The sequence below is a fragment of the Diplodia seriata genome, assembly GCF_021436955.1.
Source record: "Diplodia seriata strain FDS-637 chromosome Unknown scaffold_6, whole genome shotgun sequence".
Classification (NCBI taxonomy): domain Eukaryota; kingdom Fungi; phylum Ascomycota; class Dothideomycetes; order Botryosphaeriales; family Botryosphaeriaceae; genus Diplodia; species Diplodia seriata.
In genome coordinates this window covers 1,422,523-1,441,030 of record NW_027117313.1, presented here as the reverse complement: position 1 = coordinate 1,441,030, position 18,508 = coordinate 1,422,523, and the positions used below count along the sequence as shown (strand labels likewise).

The window sequence follows — 18,508 nt, the reverse complement described above, 5'->3', positions numbered from 1 at the left end:
ATGTCGTCCTTACCGCCGCCGCCGCCCTCGTCGTCGTCCGCGTCCACCTCGACCGCCGCCGCCGCTGCTGCTGCTGCTCTCCCCAACACCAACACCCCGACCGCCGCGCCCCGCAAGCGCCGCAGGAGAGCGCCCGCCACGGGTGCGACTGAGGACTGTTTCACCTGCCGGAAGCGCCAGGCAAAATGCGACCGCCGCCGCCCGTACTGCACCCAGTGCATCGACCTGGGCAAAGAGTGCTCCGGCTACCGCACCACGCTGACCTGGGGCGTGGGCGTGGCCAGCAGAGGCAAGCTGCGCGGCATGAGCCTTCCCGTGCCCAAGTCGCCCTCGTCGCCGCCGGCGCGGGAGCGCGCCCAGAGCATGTCCCAGGCGAAGCCCGTCGCGCAGACCGCCGCCCAGCCCTCCGTCTCCAGCCCACCGCAGGGCCCGTCGTACGAGCAGGCGCGGCGCGCAAGCAATATCAGCCAGGTCAGCCAGATCAGCCAGGCCAGCCAGGCCAGTGACGTCAAGTCGCCCTCGCCCATCCGCAGCCCGCCAGTGCACGAGTACCCGGGCCTGGACGCCACCAGCCCCATCTCCATCCCGCCACCCGCCCCGCAGCACATGGGCTGGCATCTGCCCGGCTTCGGCGAGCACCTGGACGGCTACAGCGGGCCGGCTTCGCGCAAACCGCGCCCCCAGCTGCCCGTCAAGCCGCTGCACAAGCTCCACACCACGCTCGCCGGCTCCTACGACGACACTGGCCTCTCCACCTCGACCGGCCCGCTGAGCTCCTACAGCGACAGCGTCTTGGGCGACTACCCCTCCCCGAGCGAGTTCCCCGGCACCCCGGACGACTTCACCTATGCCGATCCCATGATCCAGTCGTACAACGAGCACTACATGCACCAGCGCACCCCCATGAGCAGCTCCACCGAGTCCCTGGTCTTCCATGACGCCCCGCGCTCTTATCCCATGATTTGCGAGGACCTAAGCTCGAGCATCAGCTCCGACCAGAGCCTGCAGGATTTCTCCGAGTTGAATTCAATGCAACCAGCATCATACAGCCAGTCAGGCTTCTCAGATATGTTCTTCCCCGGCGCATTTACAGCAGCAGCGGGACCTAACAATGCGCACATTCCAGGCTACTACTACAGCCGTGGCAGCAAGCACCCCCCTCCGGACCCTACGCCGGGGAGCCATGGCTCTTCTTCTGAGCATGGCGCTGTGCCCGTTCTCCCGTCACCGCTCTCCCGCCGTCTTTCGCCGCGCATGCAGTTCCTGCTGGACTACTACGACCGGGCAATATGCCCCGTCCTCGTGGCCTTCGACGGCCCCTCCAACCCCTATCGCATGCACGTCGTCCCCTTGGCTCGGGAAAGCGAAGGCCTGCAGAATGCCATTGCAGCACTGTCCATCAACAACATCCGCATGCGCCAGAGCACCGAGGCAAGATTCCTTGCCCTCGGCAACGGCCAACGGGCCAGCAACACGGCCGTTCTTCCCGACTGGGTCTACTCTCGCCTCACCGCCGACGAGATAAGGGAAATGCACGGAGAGCCGTCGGCTGAAGAAGTCCACTACAAAACCACCTCGATCCAGCTCCTCAACACGCAGCTCGCCGACCCAATACGGGCCAAGGACGACTCGGTGCTCGCCACGCTTCTCATCCTGTGTTTGTTCCATGTTTGCGACAGTGGCTTCTCCAAGTTCCGTACCCAGCTGGCCGGGGTGCAAAAGTTGCTGGACATGCGTGACCGCAGTGTGCAGTCGGGCTTCATCGGCTGGGTTGAGATGTTTTTCACGTGGTTCGACGTCATGACGTCGACCGTCAACGACCGTGAAACGCAGATAAAAGGCGACAGACTGGACATGATGGACCTGTCGACCAATCTTGGTGCCCTCGAGCACCTGGCCGGCTGCGAGGGCCGTCTGTTCAAGCTGATTGCCCGCCTTGGGCGCCTAAATCTGCTCAGCCAGAACCGACCGGTCAGCTCGCCTTCGGACAGCACGCCCAGGCCCTCACCGTCGCACAACCGCCGCGGGGGCGACTACTACAGCATGCAGTGCTATGAGCGCCTCGATGGCAACGGTTGGGGCTCGCCTGCATCGCAGCACCACCAAAACCCCCTAGACATAGTCGACGCAGATCAGCGGCATGAGTTCTGGACCGAGTGGCGGGACATTCGCGACCGCCTGCAACAATGGGAGTTCGAGCCTACGGGCCGCGGTGCCGCCATGTGCGATGCAGGGCCGTACGCATTGCCGTCGGATCAGCGTGACATCCTCCACATCAGTGAAAGTTTCCGCTACAGCGCGCTGCTGTACACAGAGCGCTTAGCGCATCCCAATCTGCCGTCCTCGGCCCTCAACTTCCAAAACCTGGTCGCACAGGCGCTATTCCACATCAGCCAGATTGGCGTTACCAGCTGCGTCAACAAGTTCCTGTTGTGGCCGCTCTTCATCACCGGCACCGAATGCGTCGATGAAACCCATCGCGCACTCGTTCGTCAGCGCTGCATTGAGATTCAACGCGAAAGTGGTTTCTTCAACAACCTGAGCGGCCTTGAAGTCCTCGAGCGTACTTGGCGCGAGGACGATGCGGGCAGGAACGATGGTGACGCTGAAGTGGCCGCCGAGGCGGCAAGACTCGGCGTCACGAAGCAAGCTTTCAGATGGCGTAAGGCCATGGACCGAATGGATGGCGAGTACATTCTGATATGAGGACGAAGCGGCGACACAACGCGGGAAATAAAGTACCAATACTGGGGAGACGGCAGTAAAAAAAAACAAAAGAGTGGTAACGTGGACATGATTGAATGAATGATATCAATTCGTGTGGCTCGCTGGCTCGGTTTTGTGGTGAATCATTGGGGCAAAAAACAAAGCGGTCGCTTTTTCTTTGGTTATGACATGGAAGGCGTGTACCGCAGTGCGCAGCACAGTGTCCAAAAGAAGGGTGTTTCTGAATAGAAGGGGCCGGTTTGTTACATATGCGGGCAGGTTTACGGATCGCATTATTCTTCTTGTTTACTTTCCTTCTTCCCTCCCTTCTCTTTCTTCTCTTGTACTTTTCTAGGTGTTTGGATTTCGCCCTCGAGTAACGACCACTGCATATGCGAACTTCGACGCATACTCCTCATGTAAATAGGTACAGCAGCTCAAGCTCTGTTTATAAGGCACGATACCCGATATACATGTCAGTTTTTTGTTTGCAATTACGGCTCGTATGCCATCCGATGCTGATTCGAAGGTTCCTGCCGAGCACATCGTGGTCAATACACGGCCGCGATTCCTGTATTGCCCCCCTGGGCAGTTGAAGTCCATGTCCGGACGTAAATGTTGATACTGCAAAGCAATTCCATTATCCTGGTTATTGTTTGAGTGTGTCAAGGTCACCCCGTCGCTTCTTCGTTCCGATTTATCGGGACAACAGACGATACCCTGAGTCTCAGCCTCCAATGAATGAAGCAAGCGAGTTAATATATTCCATAAGGGCTGAGAGTGATGCTGAACTGCACGGTCGAGTTTGGGTGAGCTTCGATATGGGTGCATGGGTGGTGTCGAACGAACGGGAGAAAGTCGAGGGCAAAAACCTGCACGACGAATCTACTTTCAAGTCAAAGTAGAGTGCATGATTAACGTGGGAGCGTGATGGGGGCGTTTTGGAGAAGTTGATTCATGTGTGGGACGAGGAGTGGGCGGTCCGCAGAGACTGGGTGGCCACTAAATAACGAAGACATGTGAAGACTAGGAAACCGGAGACAGGGCAGGAGGTAAGAAGCTACAGTGATCCTCGAAGTCGGGTTCATAGGGTAGCTTTGACACTTACTTGACGTAGATCACCTGGTTACGCCTCGTCTTCACCCCTGGTCTCCTCACCTGGATGCATTAAGGCTTCCTGTCCATCGGCCCCTTCCGGCGGACCGCCTTCGATACGAATGAACAGGACTAGCACCCCAAAACCAGCGACTAGAAGACTGCAGACAACAAAAGGCAAGCCAGCTGCTGACCCGTCGCCAAATGACATTCCTCGATCGAAGAGTGCAGCAGTTACAGGCGACCCAACCATCAACACTGCGGTGTCGACCAAAGTGAGAACAGTGTAAAGCCTCGCAACATGATGCGACTCGACAAAGCTCGTCATCAAGCTGCGAATGACAAAAGTAAAGCCCCAGCCGGCAACTTCGAACGGAATTGCGGCAATCAGTAATAGTAGAGTTGGTGCGATACCGACGCCAAGCAAGCCGAGGGAGAGAAAAAAGGCCGACCATCTCGCCAAAAAGAGGTCTTTCAGTTGGGAAGCTATGCGGAGGCGGGCGGTGAGAAAGAGCGTGATGGCCGGCAGTACGAACAGTAGATGAATGATGATCAATGCAGACTGAAGGGCAAGGACCAGTGTAGCTTGAGATAAGGGTATGTTAAAACGCGCCGAGGCGTACTGCACCAGAAGCTCGTTTGTGTCGGTGACGAGGGAGTGCACCGAAAACACAAGTACGAGAATGGCAATCCGTTTGTCAGACCACAGGAAGACAGTCGAGTCGCGCACGTGAGCGGGAATCCTACTGATACGCTCCCGTACTGTCGATGATTCCACGGGAAGAAATGGTCCGTTATCGCTATGGGGTTTTCCGGAGGAGTAGCCCTTTGTTTCCGGAAGGAGAGACACCAACGCGCACATCAGGCCGAAGAAGACTGTGCCGGCCATTGTTGGCACAAAGAGACCTAGCGGCATGAGAAGTGCGGCTAATGGAGACGAGAGGAAGGTCGCGAAAAGCTGAGAGGCGCCAAAGCGGAAGAACACGGCAACCCTATTCCGATCAGTCGCAAGTTCACTCGTTGCGGAGGGGGGCTTGCCTTTCTTGTTGAGGAGTGACATCGGCAACAACAACGTATGCCAGTGCTGAAAAGACTGGTGCGCCGCCGGAGACTGAGTGGATCCCAGACAGCCACACAAGCCTCAGGGGCAACGTCGTCCAGCACAAGCCTGTCATATCTCATCAGATCGGTTCAGCACCGCCACTCGGCGAGTTCCATACAAACTACCTGGATCCAAATGGCCCTGGCAAGTAGCGAGTATGTGGTCAGAACAAGGACCGGCTTCCGTCCGCGAGAGTCGGCATACCAGCCCCACGGTATTGCGAGTGAAATGCCTGCAGCATCGTAAGACCCGTGTGCCAGGGGTGCTCTTCGATGTGGAGATGCAACCTACTTCCGATGGCATCGAAGAAGGTCTGCCAGGCCTTTAGCATGGCAACCTGCCCTTGCACCTCTGCTATTTTACACAATTCCTCGGGAACATTGTCACCGCCGTCCCGGCCAATCAGGCTCGGATCGTGCTCGGCGAAGTACTGGCGGCAGTAGATAGACTCGTAAATGCGCGTCAAAGCAGGCGTGGAGACGGCATCACCAGCCACCCCAGCAATGATGACCAGCAGAAAGAGGTACGAAATGGCTGCAGGGCTCCATTTGCTCCGGCCTTGGACAGCTTTGGACGCAGAAGAGGCGGGGTGCGGCGGAAGGAGGGGCGACTGCTCGTTGTCCTCAGCAGTGGGGGTGGTGTTTGCCATGGACGCTTTTCGAGGCTCAGACCATGGCGCGCGACATGGAACAACTGGCTCTTAAAGCGAGCCGAGCACTCGGCGGCTGCCTGGTGGCGGACGGGGAAGGATAAGAGCTCGGCAGACGCCATTGGTTGCGGCGAAGGATTACGCCCTACCTACTTATCGAACAGGCGAAGCGCCGGCTCTGTCAGCGACGACTCAGCCAGGCGCAGGCTGAGGGATGTTTGAGTCGGCAATGTCCCAGGCGAATCATGATCCCGAGTCATGTTGCGGTCGCTCTTTTCGTTACCTAACGCCAAGGCCTAGGCAATTCATGACAAACGCAATCCACCGCACGCCAGTTCCAAGGCTGTTAAGGTAAGCGATATGACCGCATGCTCTCCGCAAGGAGCATCTATAAGTATAGCCCGGTCGCCGCAACGCCGCGCCCGTGCCACACCTCCCTCCCGCACCTTCACCACTCCGAGAGACAGTTTCTTACACAATGTTTGTCTATCTACAAGTACTACTGCGCCAAAACCCCTATGCTCTGGAGACGCTGGCCTAGATGAAGGAATCATACTCGGGATTGACCCAGCCGGGTTGTCCAGTCTTCGCCCTGATCGCAGGTCCGAAATAGTGCATGAGACCCAGTGCCGGCACACAGAAGAAGAAGGTGATGATTCCCTGCGCCGCGAACGTCCAGGTGTATCCGCTTGCTTCCACCCACGGGACGATGAAGAACGGGTTCACGAAGGCGCTGAAGTTCAAAACCACGGCGTAGAAGGTGATGACGCTCATCGACTGGAGAGGATAGCAGTCCACTACATACGCCGCCATGACTGTATTTGCCATCTGGATCCCGGCCGCAACTACACCGTCTGTCAGCAACCTAGCAAAGCAAACAAGAGCTTGGGACTTACAGAGGAAAAAGGCAATCTGGCCAACGATCCAGTGGTACTGCTTCTCGATGGAAATGCCCCAGATGATCAGCCCGAGCGCAGTGACGAGACTCGCAGGATACGCAAGCCAGAGTCTCATCTCCGCCACCTTGACCCCGCCGTTCTTCTTGGCCAACTTCTTCACCAGCCAGTCTGAAAGGCGGCCGGAACAGAAAACCTCGGCAAACAGCGTGCCGAGGATCAGACCGATGAACAGGAGTCCCTGGATCTGCGGCTGGTACTGGGCGTACGCAGTCGGGATGTAGGTGATGACGGACAGAATCCACCAGTACCAGCCGAACGAGTAGATGCAAATGGTTCCGGAGACGGCGGCATACTTCCAGGTGGCGACGAAGCGGACGAGCGAGTCCCATGCCTTGGGATGACGCATGCCAGGAATGGGCTTGAGGTTCAGGAAGGGAAGCTGCAGTGTTCGCTTCAAGGCAACGTCTTGGGCAATGCTCGGCCTGCGCTCAGTCTTCTCCAGGTCCACCGCTGCCGAGTCGCTCTCGCAATACGGCATCTTGGCCAGCATCTGGTTTCTCGGGTAGAGCGTCTCCGGCAGGAAGAAGATCTCGGCGAGGAGAACGATGGCGAAGAGGATGGCGTTGAGCCAGTTGACCCAGTACTGGTCAACCATGTTCATGAAGCCGCCAATAAGCGGGCCGAAGAGGAGGCCCTGGTCGAGAGCCAGGACCCAAAGGCCTACCTTCTCCCCGCGTTCGTACTCATAGAACATGTCGTTGATGATGGCCAGGCCAACCGTCGAGGCAGGAGAAACGCCAAGCCCCTGGAAGAACCTTGCGGCCATGTATCCGCCGTAATTGGGGGCCTTTGCGGCACCAATGGTCGACGCAAAGGCCATGGTGGTACCAACAAGGAAGACGGTCCGCCGGCCATAGATGTCTGACAGCGACGACCAGATCAGCGGGCCGACAGCAAGACCCAAAGCCGGGATGGCAACCGTCCAGTTCATCTGGTCGAGCGATATGCCGTATTGCTCCATGACAAGGGCGAAGGACGGAACGGTCTGTTTCAAGATTAGCCCTCCTCCGCCGTCCGGTTTAAAGGGGTTCCTTACGGTTGTTGTCAAATACGTGAACAAGAAATAACTAATGACACGGTCAGTCCAGGCGACCATCTCAGGGAGTAGCAGGGCACCCACAGAGACATGACAATTGCAAGAACGATGCTCTTCTTTGTCTTGGGCCAGTTCAGGGGGTCAAGGGGGTCTGAGGTCGGCTGCGGATGGAGGGCCAGGCCGTCTCTCAACACCACAGCCAGATCCGTCTCGACGGCAGCAACACCCTTCTCGTTGCCGTCACTGCCGTCGCTGCCCTTGACGTCGGGCTTGGGTTCGTCATCCGCCCTCTCACTCACAGGAGACCGCGCCACAGGGTTGCCGGCGGGATCCATGGCAGCGCGATGTTGGATATTGTCGACGAGGGCTGCGGCTGAGGGACAAGTAGGGCGGCAGCCGGGGGTAGGGAGGGCGACAGCCGGGGCTATATGAGAGCACAGAGACGGGCCCAAAGCAGAGGAGGCGGCGGCGAGCCGGGGAGGTGGCGGCAGCTGCGACCGCGTCTGGAGGCAGGGCGTGGCATGCCGTGTGGGATTACTGAAGAATGCCACACATCTATCGCAGGCTCATCTGGCTGATTGACGCTTATCTCGTGGACGAGCGAGGGCCGGAGCAGGCAGCTGGGCGTGATTCGCGGCTGGTGCGGGTCCACTGTTTTAGGTTGCAGCCTGTATTGTTACGCCCAGGAGGGCAAGGCCGGCCCAGCCGCCCAAGCGAGGCGGTTGCGACTCGCTGCCGGCCCGCACGCCTCCCGCCCGACGACCAGCTCCACCCGCATGACACTTACCCGCGCCGTTTAGTCAACTACGATAAGCCTCTCCGCACGCCAACCTCACTGCTCCCGACTCCCGGTGCCGTTGCGTCAACCACCGTGCCCTGACGTCTGCCGATCGCGCCGCCCGCTACGATAGGCCTGCTTCCGACGCCGCTGTTACTGTCTGCATGACTACCTCCTGCACTTGCCAATCCGCCATGTCCTGTGAATGTGATAGTCCCCGTTGCGCCATGGGCGCTGCGCTATGTATTTGGCTGACCTGAGCCCCGCCGCCACGGCAGCGCTCTACTGCTCCCGCCTCCCACCACCTCGACCCTCACCCCTCGCTCCGTCAGCATGGAGAGCAGGCAGGACGACATCGCCGGCGCGAAGCCATGGCTCCCCGCCTTCATGCGCCGGGACAGGAAGCGCGATGACTACTCTTCGGGATCCGCGAGCGAGCGCACTTCGCTGCTGCCTCCGCGGGAGCGCGAAGAGGGCGAGGTCTTCGATCTGGAGGACGGAGACCGCAGCTCCACCCAGCTCGTCCTGGCCGAGCTATGGATTCTCTTCAAGGGCTCCATTCCAGTCATCCTTGCCTACACGCTGCAAAACTCGCTGCAGACCATATCCGTCCTGATCGTGGGCAGGTTGTCGCCCGAGGCGTTGGCCACTGCCGCCTTCTCTTACATGTTTGCCATGGCCACCGCCTGGCTGATAGCCCTCGGTGGCACCACTGCAATCGACACCCTGGCCTCCGCGAGCTTCACCGGCAGCAAGAACAAGCATGACCTGGGCATCATCCTGCAGCGCTCGTTCTTCGTCCTGGCTCTCTTCTACATCCCCGTCGCCATTCTCTGGTTCTGCGCCGAACCCGTCTTCAAGCTGCTGGGCCAGGAGCACTACATTGCCCGAGACTCGGCCAGATTTCTCTCTGTACTGGTCCCTGGAGGTCTGGGCTACATCTACTTCGAATGCATGAAGAAGTACCTGCAGGCTCAAGGTGCGTCTATCTTCCATCGGGCGAGGCGAAATTGGCTGACGCCACGCAGAAATCATGAGACCAGGAACCTATGTGCTCCTGATCACTTCCCCCCTCAATGCCGGGTTGAATTACTTGTTTGTCTACACGTTCGACATGGGCCTTCTCGGCGCACCCCTCGCCACCGGCATTTCCTACTGGCTGTCCTTTCTGCTTTTGCTTGCATATGCACGCTTTGTCCACGGATGGGAGTGCTGGGGTGGCTGGACCCGGAAGGCTTTCTCCAACCTGCGCGTCTTCTCACGCCTCGCGTTTCTCGGTGTCATCCACGTAGGAACTGAGTGGTGGGCGTTTGAGATCGTTGCCCTGGCTGCCGGCCGCCTCGGAACAATTCCCCTCGCCGCGCAGAGCGTGATCATGACGACTGACCAAGTAATGAACACGATTCCTTTCGGAGTCGGGGTCGCTACGAGCGCCCGTGTTGGTAATCTTCTGGGGGCGCGGAACGCCAGAGGAGCCGCGAGAGCGGCCAATACAGCGGCCTGGCTGAGCATGATCCTGGGCGCACTTGTCCTTGCCGTTCTGATGGGCGTCAAGGACTTCTATGCGCGCATCTTCAACGACGATCCGGACGTGGTCAAGCTTACGGCCCAGGTCATGCCCTATGTTGCGCTTTTCCAAATCGCCGACGGGTTGAACGGCAGCTGCGGAGGCTCACTCAGGGGCATGGGAAGGCAGCACATTGGTGCTGCCGTCAACCTTGTCAGCTATTACTGCGGCGCGCTACCACTGGGCATCTACCTGGCTTTTCATGGCTGGGGCCTTGCCGGCCTCTGGGTCGGACAATGCATCGCGCTCTACCTGGTGGGCGTTTTGGAGTGGGTTATTGTGGCTTTCAGTGATTGGGACAAGCAGGTCCGAAAGGCGTTTGAGCGGATGGACCACGGCGAGAGGGCAGAGCTCGGAGCACAGGATACTTAGAGTCGGGTTTCACCATCTTGTCCATGTCCAGGGCCATAGAATGCCACAAGACCAAAAGTCAAAATCAAAGATTAGAGATTTTATTCCGAGTCAACGGGAGCATCGTGAGCACTAGCATTGGCATGCATGCGCACTGGAGACGGGCTGCATGTGCGACTGGCTGCATCTCCGCCATGCCGAGCTGCAGCATCGACGGCCGGCGGCGCTGCTGGGCAGACGGGGCGCGTCATGGATCTAAGTTATCGATATGACACGACCAGGGGAGCAAGCCTGCTGCGGGCGCGGCAATGACGTTTGCTGGTTATTTGCCGATATCTCTCGCAATCTCTGGCCGGCAGCTCGACGTTACTGGCTCGAGGAGCTGATCTGCAGCGAGGTCGGATACGCAGATGGTGAGAAACGCAGTTAGGTAACGCAAGAAGCTGGGAAGTGACAGCGAGCGAGGTGAGAAACGAGGTTAGGTAACGCGAGGAAGCTGGGGAGCTTGCTCTGCCGCCGATCCTCCGCCGCGGCGGGGCTTGCTCCAACATGCGGGACAAGCTCTATCGCACCGCCGCTCTCCAGCCAATGGCTGCCCGCCGTGCTGCCATGTAAGGCCATGTAGTAAGATCGAACCGACTGCCAGCCCAGCACATCAGCGGGGACTGAGAGGCGCCCAGCAAGCCGGCCATCGTCTCTTACCTAACGCGAAAATGCGGCCGCGGTTGACCAGCCCGCATACAAAGCAGTCCTCACGTCGCCCGCCTTGTCTGTTCCTCAAGCTTCTCCAATCCCAGCCTTCCGCAGTGCATTGAGGAGAACAATGAAGACCTTCGCCCTCGTTGCCGGCCTTGCCGCCTTCACCGCCGCCCACGGCGACCACGGCCACGACCAGCGGCCAATTGAGGGTCCCCACAAGGGCCTCTGGTACAACACCTTGCCCGGTGACGGTGGTACTCAGGTGAGCTCCATTGGCCCGTTTGAGGGCTGCGAGACTGATTGCTCAGGCCGACTCCGTTTTCTCTGGCATCTCGACTTTTGGTCGCATCCAGTACTCGCCCTGCCTTTCCACCGAAGATGTCAAGTACGACATCGCCTTCATCGGTACGTCGGATCTGGTGCTGTTTCCAAGCTCTTGACTGACAACGCCCGCGTAGGTGCTCCGTTTGACACCGGTACCTCCTACCGGCCTGGTGCTCGTTTCGGCCCCAGCGGTATCAGACAAGGTTCCCGCCGCCTCAATCTCTAGTATGTTGAACTTTGCGCACGTGCGCTGACCTCTGCCGCATGTCTGGGACGAAGGCTCACGAAGGGTCGGCTTCAGCGGTGGTTACAACGTTCCCCTCGACGCGAACCCGTTCAATAGCTGGGCCACTGTCATTGATTGCGGAGACATCCCTGTCACCTCGTGAGTGGTTCCGTAGCGCGCCCATTACCCGGGGCCCACTCTGACCTCGGCGATGCAGGTTCGACAACAACTGGGCCATCAAGCAGATCGAGGAGGGCCACAACAGCGTTCTCTCGCGTTCTCCTTCGACCAATTCGCACATGAAGGGCCTGTCCAAGAAGGGCAAAACCCTGCCGCGTGTCATCACTCTTGGAGGTGACCACACCATCACGCTGCCTCTGCTGCGCAGCATCAACCGTGAATACGGACCCGTCAGCGTCATTCACTTCGATAGCCACCTGTAAGGCTTCAGCTTGATCTGACTTGGAGAGCCGCGATTGACTGACCTTGCTTGTACCAGGGACACGTGGCGGCCCAAGGTCTTCGGTGGCGCTCCCAGCGAGACGGCCTCGATCAACCACGGCACCTACTTCTACCACGCTGCGCAGGAGGGACTGCTGGCCAATGACTCCAACATCCACGCCGGCATCCGCACCACGCTTTCCGGTCTCTCCGACTATGAGAACGACGGCTACTGCGGCTTCGAGATCGTCGAGGCGCGTGAGATCGACACGATTGGTATGGACGGCATCATCAAGAAGATCCGTGATCGCGTCGGTACCGAACGGCCCGTCTACCTCAGCATCGACATCGACACTCTCGACCCTGCCTGTGAGTACTCCCCGTAATGCAAGCTCTTTCGACAGCGGACGCTGACAGGTGCAGTCGCCCCGGCCACTGGCACTCCCGAGACGGGTGGATGGTCGACGCGCGAGCTGCGCACCATCATCCGTGGTCTTGATGGCATCAACCTCATCGGCGCCGACATTGTCGAGGTTGCTCCTGCGTACGATACCAACGCCGAGCACACGACCATGGCTGCTGCCGATGCGCTGTACGAGGTCATGACCATCATGGTCAAGCGCGGCCCTCTCAGCCTCAATACCGTCGGCGACAACATGGAGGAGCTCTGAGAACATCGAATCGACATGACTGAAGTGTATGTTTTACGAATGAACGCAACGTGGACTTTGGAATGAAGCGGCGGATCCGGTACCTTGTTGTCTCGGTGTGGGTACCTTGATGTCTACGCACGTGGAAAACGTCACAGTGGATTCGTCCTTGCGTGGCCCACCAGTGATATCAGTTGAAGCAAAAATATATAGAGATTGGTATAAGCTTTTCGAGGCATATGATTCCAAAAACAGGCCCAATTCCTGATAAGACGAGTCAAACACTGTTGTGACCCGCTGTGAACCAGCCATACATATCTCTGTTTCGAACCCGATGCCTGCATTCCTACAGTGGCCCAGGCCAGGGAGGTGGAATTATAATACAATGTGTAAAAGCACGCCGGCCAATCACTGGGCGTTCGGCAAGTTCGGCGGTTTGATAAGATCCGTTTCCTCTTGCGACTAGCGTGGCGCCGGCAGCGCGCATCTCACCACCGAGACGGCGGGCATTCTTGCACCCCCGAACACCACCATGAATGCGTCTTCGTCACTACTGCGCGCATTCGCGCCGCGCGCCCCATCCTCTGCAGCCTGGACATGCAGCCGCTGCGCCCGCGCCGCCATGCGTTCGCGCGTGCCCCGAGCCTCGCCCCTCCGAAACATCAGCGGCACCGGTAAGCCTGCTCAGAGTACCACCCAGAATGTCGCGCCCACCATGGAACAGTTACGCGAGCCGTATAAAAACAAGAACCGCTCCACTGCGTATGTGTGGTCATCGGCCTGCCATTGACGCGCCCCTGTGGCTAATCATGGCCCCTCGCAGCTACTACACTCTCAGCATCATCCTCGGCACCGTCGCTCTGTCGTATGGCTCCGTGCCAATGTATAAGATGGTAGGCCACATTCCCCAGCGATCAAAGCTGCCTGTCTAACTCCACCGTCTCCAGATTTGCCAGACTACCGGCTGGGGTGGTCAGCCCATCAAGTCGGCCGCTCACGCTTCCCTTGACGGCGACCCCGCCGAACGTCTCAAGCCCGTCACCTCGTCGCGTCGACTTCGAATCACGTTCAATGGCTCCGTCTCCGACGTGCTACCCTGGAAGTTCGTGCCGCAGCAACGGGAGGTGCGCGTCCTACCCGGCGAGACGGCCCTGGCCTTTTACACAGCGACAAATATGAGCGACGAGGACATAATCGGCGTGGCCACCTACAGCGTCACCCCCGGCCAGGTCGCTCCGTACTTCAGCAAGATCCAGTGCTTTTGCTTCGAAGAGCAACGGCTGAACAAGGGCGAAACCGTCGACATGCCTGTCTTCTTCTACATCGATCCGAGCTTTGTCGACGACATTAACATGAAGGGCATCGAGAGCATAGTACTATCCTATTCATTTTTTAGTATCTCCCTCTTTCCCTCTCTTCCCTTCTCTTTCAAAACTGACTGTTCTCGCAGAAGCAAGATATGACAAGGACGGTCACTTGACGCCGGTGGCTGCGTAATAGAACGACCTGTAGACTCCATAGCCGTTTGCAAAAGAATCAAAACTGTCTGCGCTTGTGTCACAGAAGTCATTGCACCTGGTGAAGTATGAGGCTAGCTGTAGCACCATACCAAGGTAATCTTAGAGGAATTGGCCCGACGAAGTCCGGTCCGTAAGCCATGTCTAGCAGTAAACAAAGGCACGTCCACATGGTGGGCAGGTATGATCAAGTGTGAAGAGGGCAATGAAGCAACGCAAAGCAAATTCGGAGTAGATGGGGGAAATTGTACTGAGTCGTCGAATTGGCGCCCGTAAGAAGCCCAGGAGAAAGACTGGAGAGGATCAAAGTCCGGGCCGTAAGTAGAGTTGTCAGCATCATGTCAGTGATCCCGATTTTAGACGGTGGTGCCCGAGCCTTTCGGCACATCCTTTTCTTTTGCAGCCTTCGTCTTCTTGTTCTTCTGGGCCTTATCTTTCGCGTCAGGTCCCTTGGAAGACCGTCCCGCATCTTCCTCGCTTGGGCCCTCCAAGTCCCGTTCGTCCTGTGGAGTGAACTTGGCGAGGCCGCCTTGACGGCATTCGATGAATGCCGCATTGTCCGCCAGGGCTCTCTCCCTCAAGAGCCAGTGCTGGTGAGAAACCTGAGAAGCTGGGTGCTCAGAGGATGAGGCCGATTCTTCGTGGCGCGGTTATACTCGCTCTGAATCAGTTCAAGATCAGAGCGGTTTTGACACATGATTACAGAATCCGTCTTGATTTGACCTTCCCTGGTGAAATCCTGCATGAGGATAGAGTAGGCACCCTGGTCACAAGGGTAATGGAATCCTATATTTTAATATCCACACTTACGTCCGGATATTTGCTTCAACTGACCATGTATGAATGGTGTGGGGCAAAAGGAATTGTCCACCCTACAGTCACGCTGCCCACTCTTCCTTCGCCTCGCTTTACCCTCGAGCTGCTATCACGTATTTCCAGGATATAGACATCCGCTGTTCACTATCATCAGAAATCCGATTCCCTGCTACAGACCGCAGTGTTTCTCTTCGCACACTCTAGTTGTTACTGTGGACCTTCGTATGAATAGGAAGTCCCAGCGATGTAAATTTTCATCAATGACGCTTCTTACACGGCACCAGTTTCAGTAGTCGAGTTCATAAGTTGACTTATATAGGGATCACATGACTTTCGGCGTACCGTAGCAAGATGAATGCCATCGCTTATCTGCTCTCGGTGTTTTCCCGACATGAAACATCTGGCTTACTACGGCCAAGTCAGGGTCGCTGTATGAATTCGATTCTAGCTTGGCTCAGACTCGGCTCCCGTAGACATCAAGCTTAGAAGAATTATTTCTTACCCGAACTCCAAGGCCCGGCGTATCACATCGAGATGTCGTTGTTCAAGACCACTCGAAGTATGACGTAGAAGCGTCCTCCCCATACTATCGAGATGGATAGCCTTCCATGTGGCGTTGATACGGACAAACATGTACTATGGAAATATGGACCGAAACGAACACAACAGCTTCAATTCCCATCTCTGTTGCGAGTCGAAGACTTGGCGATCCTGAGCCGCTTCTGGCGCAGCCGAGTTGCACCCGCAGTAAGCTAGCCAAGTCGCAAGGGTCTAAAAAGCGGCTGCCGGAGGCTGGGAAGCGATCAATGCGGAGTTGCATTAACAGCCAGAAGAAGCAAGCGTGCGATAGCGAGGCGCTGGAACTATTAGATTTTCTCCCCGCCTCCCGCAATTCGTGGTCAGCGATTGGGGCAGCGTGTTATCACCACAGCCATCCGACATTATTGGACCCCAGCGTCACTTTGCTTGGCCAAGGGTCAGCACCTGCGCCGTCCGTCCCGTCAGTGACGAAGCATGGCTGGTGCACCAGCAGAGGCCGCTAACCATGGATCCCGACCCATATGTTCAGGTCGACAGCTGCAGGGGCCTGGCCCTCCATCTGTGCCATCCCTCACTCACCCCGCTCCCTACACTCGTCATCCGAGAAGCCTGCGGTTGCGGAAAGGCTGGCTCGCACGTACGTAAGCCGCACGTTCACAGGGGCTTTTTGACCACACCCGCACGGCCGGCCGCGCAAAATTTTCAGTGCGATCCCGCTTCGTGAGCACGCGGTGGTAGAGCGACGGCAGGCGTCGTCCGCAGCTGCGCCTTATTATGTACATCGCCCTTGCATGCCACAATAATAAAGCTTCCATGTTCTCCTGGACAGTCGGCGCCAAGTTCCGCGATGACGTAGCATCCGTATTGCAGGTGGTTCGAGCCGTGCAGCCTGTGCTCGGGATGCCGGCAGCGGCAGATGTGGGGAACGTTCGCTGTTGATCTGCATTTTTCTGCTCCAATCCTTTGCTGAATCTCCTCTCGTCCAAGCTTGTCCACGTCGACCTGCTAACCATCCATGCCCCTTCCCTGCTATGTGGATCGGTCATCATCATGATGCCACGACATTGTCGCGTGCGACGCCAACGCTTCTCACGCGTGCCCCGTGTGCACCACGTACCAAATACCAAATACCAACTTGGGAGCTGCTTCGCAGTCTTGCATTATTTAGCTAAGGCTACCAAATTAAGGGTCGTCGCTCTCGCTCATGCTATAGGGTATCTGAGCGGTTGTCGTAATGGGCATAAGAAAAAAAGAAAATGCGCGTTGAGAGGACGAGGAATACACCCCGTTCCTGCCATATCCACCACTCATGTACTGCCCGAAACTGCCTCATTAAAACCGTCGCCCATTCCGCCTCGCCCATTCATCTTCGCTGCTTACAGAGCGAGCAGCATGGCCATACCGGCCGCGCCGAGCATGGAGCCGGCCGTCCTCAAGGGAGCAGCCGCACCGGTAGCAGACGCAGCGCCAGAAGAGGCTGCACCAGAGGCACCAGAAGCCTATTGCACGAATTAGTGGCTGGGAAGAGCTTGTGGAGATGTTCGGGTACTTACAGCGCTGGAGGCAGCGGAACCGGCGCTTTCAGTAGCAGACGAAGCAGCGGCACCGGCACTTTCAGTGGCGGACGAGACAGCACCCGAGGCCGACGAAACAGCAGAGCTGGCAGCAGCCGAAGCTGACGAGGTGGCAGACGAGGCGGCAGCACCGGCGCTCTCAGTGGCATTGGAAGCGCTTGCACTGGCAGAGGCGGCGGCGCCACTGGCGGCAGTGTACAGGGTGGAGGAGCCAGTGACGGTGGTGATGGCCGTGCCAGAGGAAGAAATGGTAGCCACCAGGGGCTGAGTCGTGAAGGGGGTGCTCGATGCGCCGCTGGAACCGCCAGTGCCACTCGAGCCGCTGGCACTCGCTGCAGAAGCGCTGGCACCAGTACCAGTTGCGGAGGCCGAAGCGCTCGAAGCAGTCGATGCGGCCGAGGACAGCACGCTCAAACCAGAAGCCGAGCTCGAGGCCGCAGAACCAGCGCTGGAAACGGCATCTTCATCATGTCAGTTCATAGGCTTTACCGGGCGCTCGGGTCGGTACTCACTCGCGCAGTAGCTGTTGCCGTAGGAGATGACGGAGGCAGCGTCCTGGCTTCCACACGCCTCGTTGGCACAGTCGCGAAGACCGTAGCCGAAGTCGGCGTTATTGCATTGGCAAGAGACATCCCCCTGGGAGCAGCCGAATTCGTTGGTGGCAATGGAAACCATGTTGTTAACGCAGGTTTGCTGCAAGTCCGTGTCAGCGAAGGGGCCCTGGCACGGCACAATGGCAGGGGAAACGTACGCCGCACGTAGGCAGATCGGAGAGGCTCTGGGCCATGGCCATGGAGGCAACGGCGAGGATGGCGAAGGACTTCATGATGGAAGAGACGTGAGATGTTCGACAAGGTGCAGAGACAGGAATAACAGGCAGTAGGATGCTTGCTAGGTGATGTTTGCGGAGGCGAGGAGAGCAGGCAATTAAGTAGCAGGCGACGATGAGGGAGAAAAGGGCGGCTGGGATGGGACTTATATGTGGGCGGGCAGCGGCAGCATCGCGCGGCCGCAGTCATTCGCGGCTGCCGCATCTCCGCAGCTGCAATCTTGTTTTGCAAGTGGCAGAAGCAGCGAGCAGCAACCAGCGTGCGTGTGAAGTCAGGCTGCCGCTCAGGCCAGCGCCGGCCCCTGCGCCGATCTGCTAGACACGGGTAGCTTGGGCCGCTAGCACCGTCGGGAGCGTCCAAGGCAGGCGCTGCGCCAGACCGCGTTGCCATCACCATGATTCTCTCCACGCGCCTCGTCATCGACTTGCGCACGGAACATGAGGCCTTGCCTCACACCGCAGCCCGTGTCGCATGGACGGGAAATGAAGTCAACACCGTGCCGTCGCACAGCGACGCCTGTCCGGACGTGCCACGGCAGCGCGCGCTGTTTCGCCCGATGCTCGTCCTGGAGCGGCGTCGGCACACCAGCCACCGCCGGCCCAGCCCCCCGGCAACCATCGCGCCGCCGTCGTCAACCTCAGCTCGGCC

General features: G+C 58.2%; 6 protein-coding genes across 6 annotated transcripts; 4 read left to right on the top strand and 2 right to left on the bottom strand.

Moving 5' to 3' along the window:
* On the top strand, positions 1–2,706 carry SLS55_006339 (uncharacterized protein; the record flags this gene model as incomplete). Its single annotated transcript, XM_066777769.1, has 2 exons — positions 1–5; positions 126–2,706. The coding sequence occupies 2 exons, from the start codon at positions 1–3 to the stop codon at positions 2,704–2,706; spliced, it is 2,586 nt and encodes an 861-aa protein (XP_066631864.1).
* A 3,383-nt stretch (positions 2,707–6,089) lies between these two features.
* Positions 6,090–7,882, bottom strand: SLS55_006338 (uncharacterized protein; the record flags this gene model as incomplete). Its single annotated transcript, XM_066777768.1, has 4 exons — positions 6,090–6,397; positions 6,449–7,496; positions 7,548–7,578; positions 7,632–7,882. 4 exons carry the CDS (start codon positions 7,880–7,882, stop codon positions 6,090–6,092), a joined length of 1,638 nt encoding a protein of 545 aa, XP_066631863.1.
* A 776-nt stretch (positions 7,883–8,658) lies between these two features.
* Positions 8,659–10,264, top strand: ERC1 (ethionine resistance protein; the record flags this gene model as incomplete). Its single annotated transcript, XM_066777767.1, has 2 exons — positions 8,659–9,304; positions 9,354–10,264. The coding sequence occupies 2 exons, from the start codon at positions 8,659–8,661 to the stop codon at positions 10,262–10,264; spliced, it is 1,557 nt and encodes a 518-aa protein (XP_066631862.1).
* Positions 10,265–11,066: 802 nt separating this feature from the next.
* On the top strand, positions 11,067–12,604 carry SLS55_006336 (uncharacterized protein; the record flags this gene model as incomplete). The annotated part of the gene is made up of 7 exons (XM_066777766.1): positions 11,067–11,204; positions 11,251–11,347; positions 11,401–11,469; positions 11,546–11,651; positions 11,710–11,931; positions 11,992–12,302; positions 12,357–12,604. 7 exons carry the CDS (start codon positions 11,067–11,069, stop codon positions 12,602–12,604), a joined length of 1,191 nt encoding a protein of 396 aa, XP_066631861.1.
* A 694-nt stretch (positions 12,605–13,298) lies between these two features.
* On the top strand, positions 13,299–14,080 carry COX11 (Cytochrome c oxidase assembly protein cox11, mitochondrial; the record flags this gene model as incomplete). Its single annotated transcript, XM_066777765.1, has 4 exons — positions 13,299–13,345; positions 13,407–13,476; positions 13,531–13,978; positions 14,034–14,080. 4 exons carry the CDS (start codon positions 13,299–13,301, stop codon positions 14,078–14,080), a joined length of 612 nt encoding a protein of 203 aa, XP_066631860.1.
* A 2,752-nt stretch (positions 14,081–16,832) lies between these two features.
* Positions 16,833–17,856, bottom strand: SLS55_006334 (uncharacterized protein; the record flags this gene model as incomplete). The annotated part of the gene is made up of 4 exons (XM_066777764.1): positions 16,833–16,955; positions 17,010–17,491; positions 17,543–17,723; positions 17,782–17,856. The coding sequence occupies 4 exons, from the start codon at positions 17,854–17,856 to the stop codon at positions 16,833–16,835; spliced, it is 861 nt and encodes a 286-aa protein (XP_066631859.1).
* Positions 17,857–18,508: the final 652 nt, after the last annotated feature.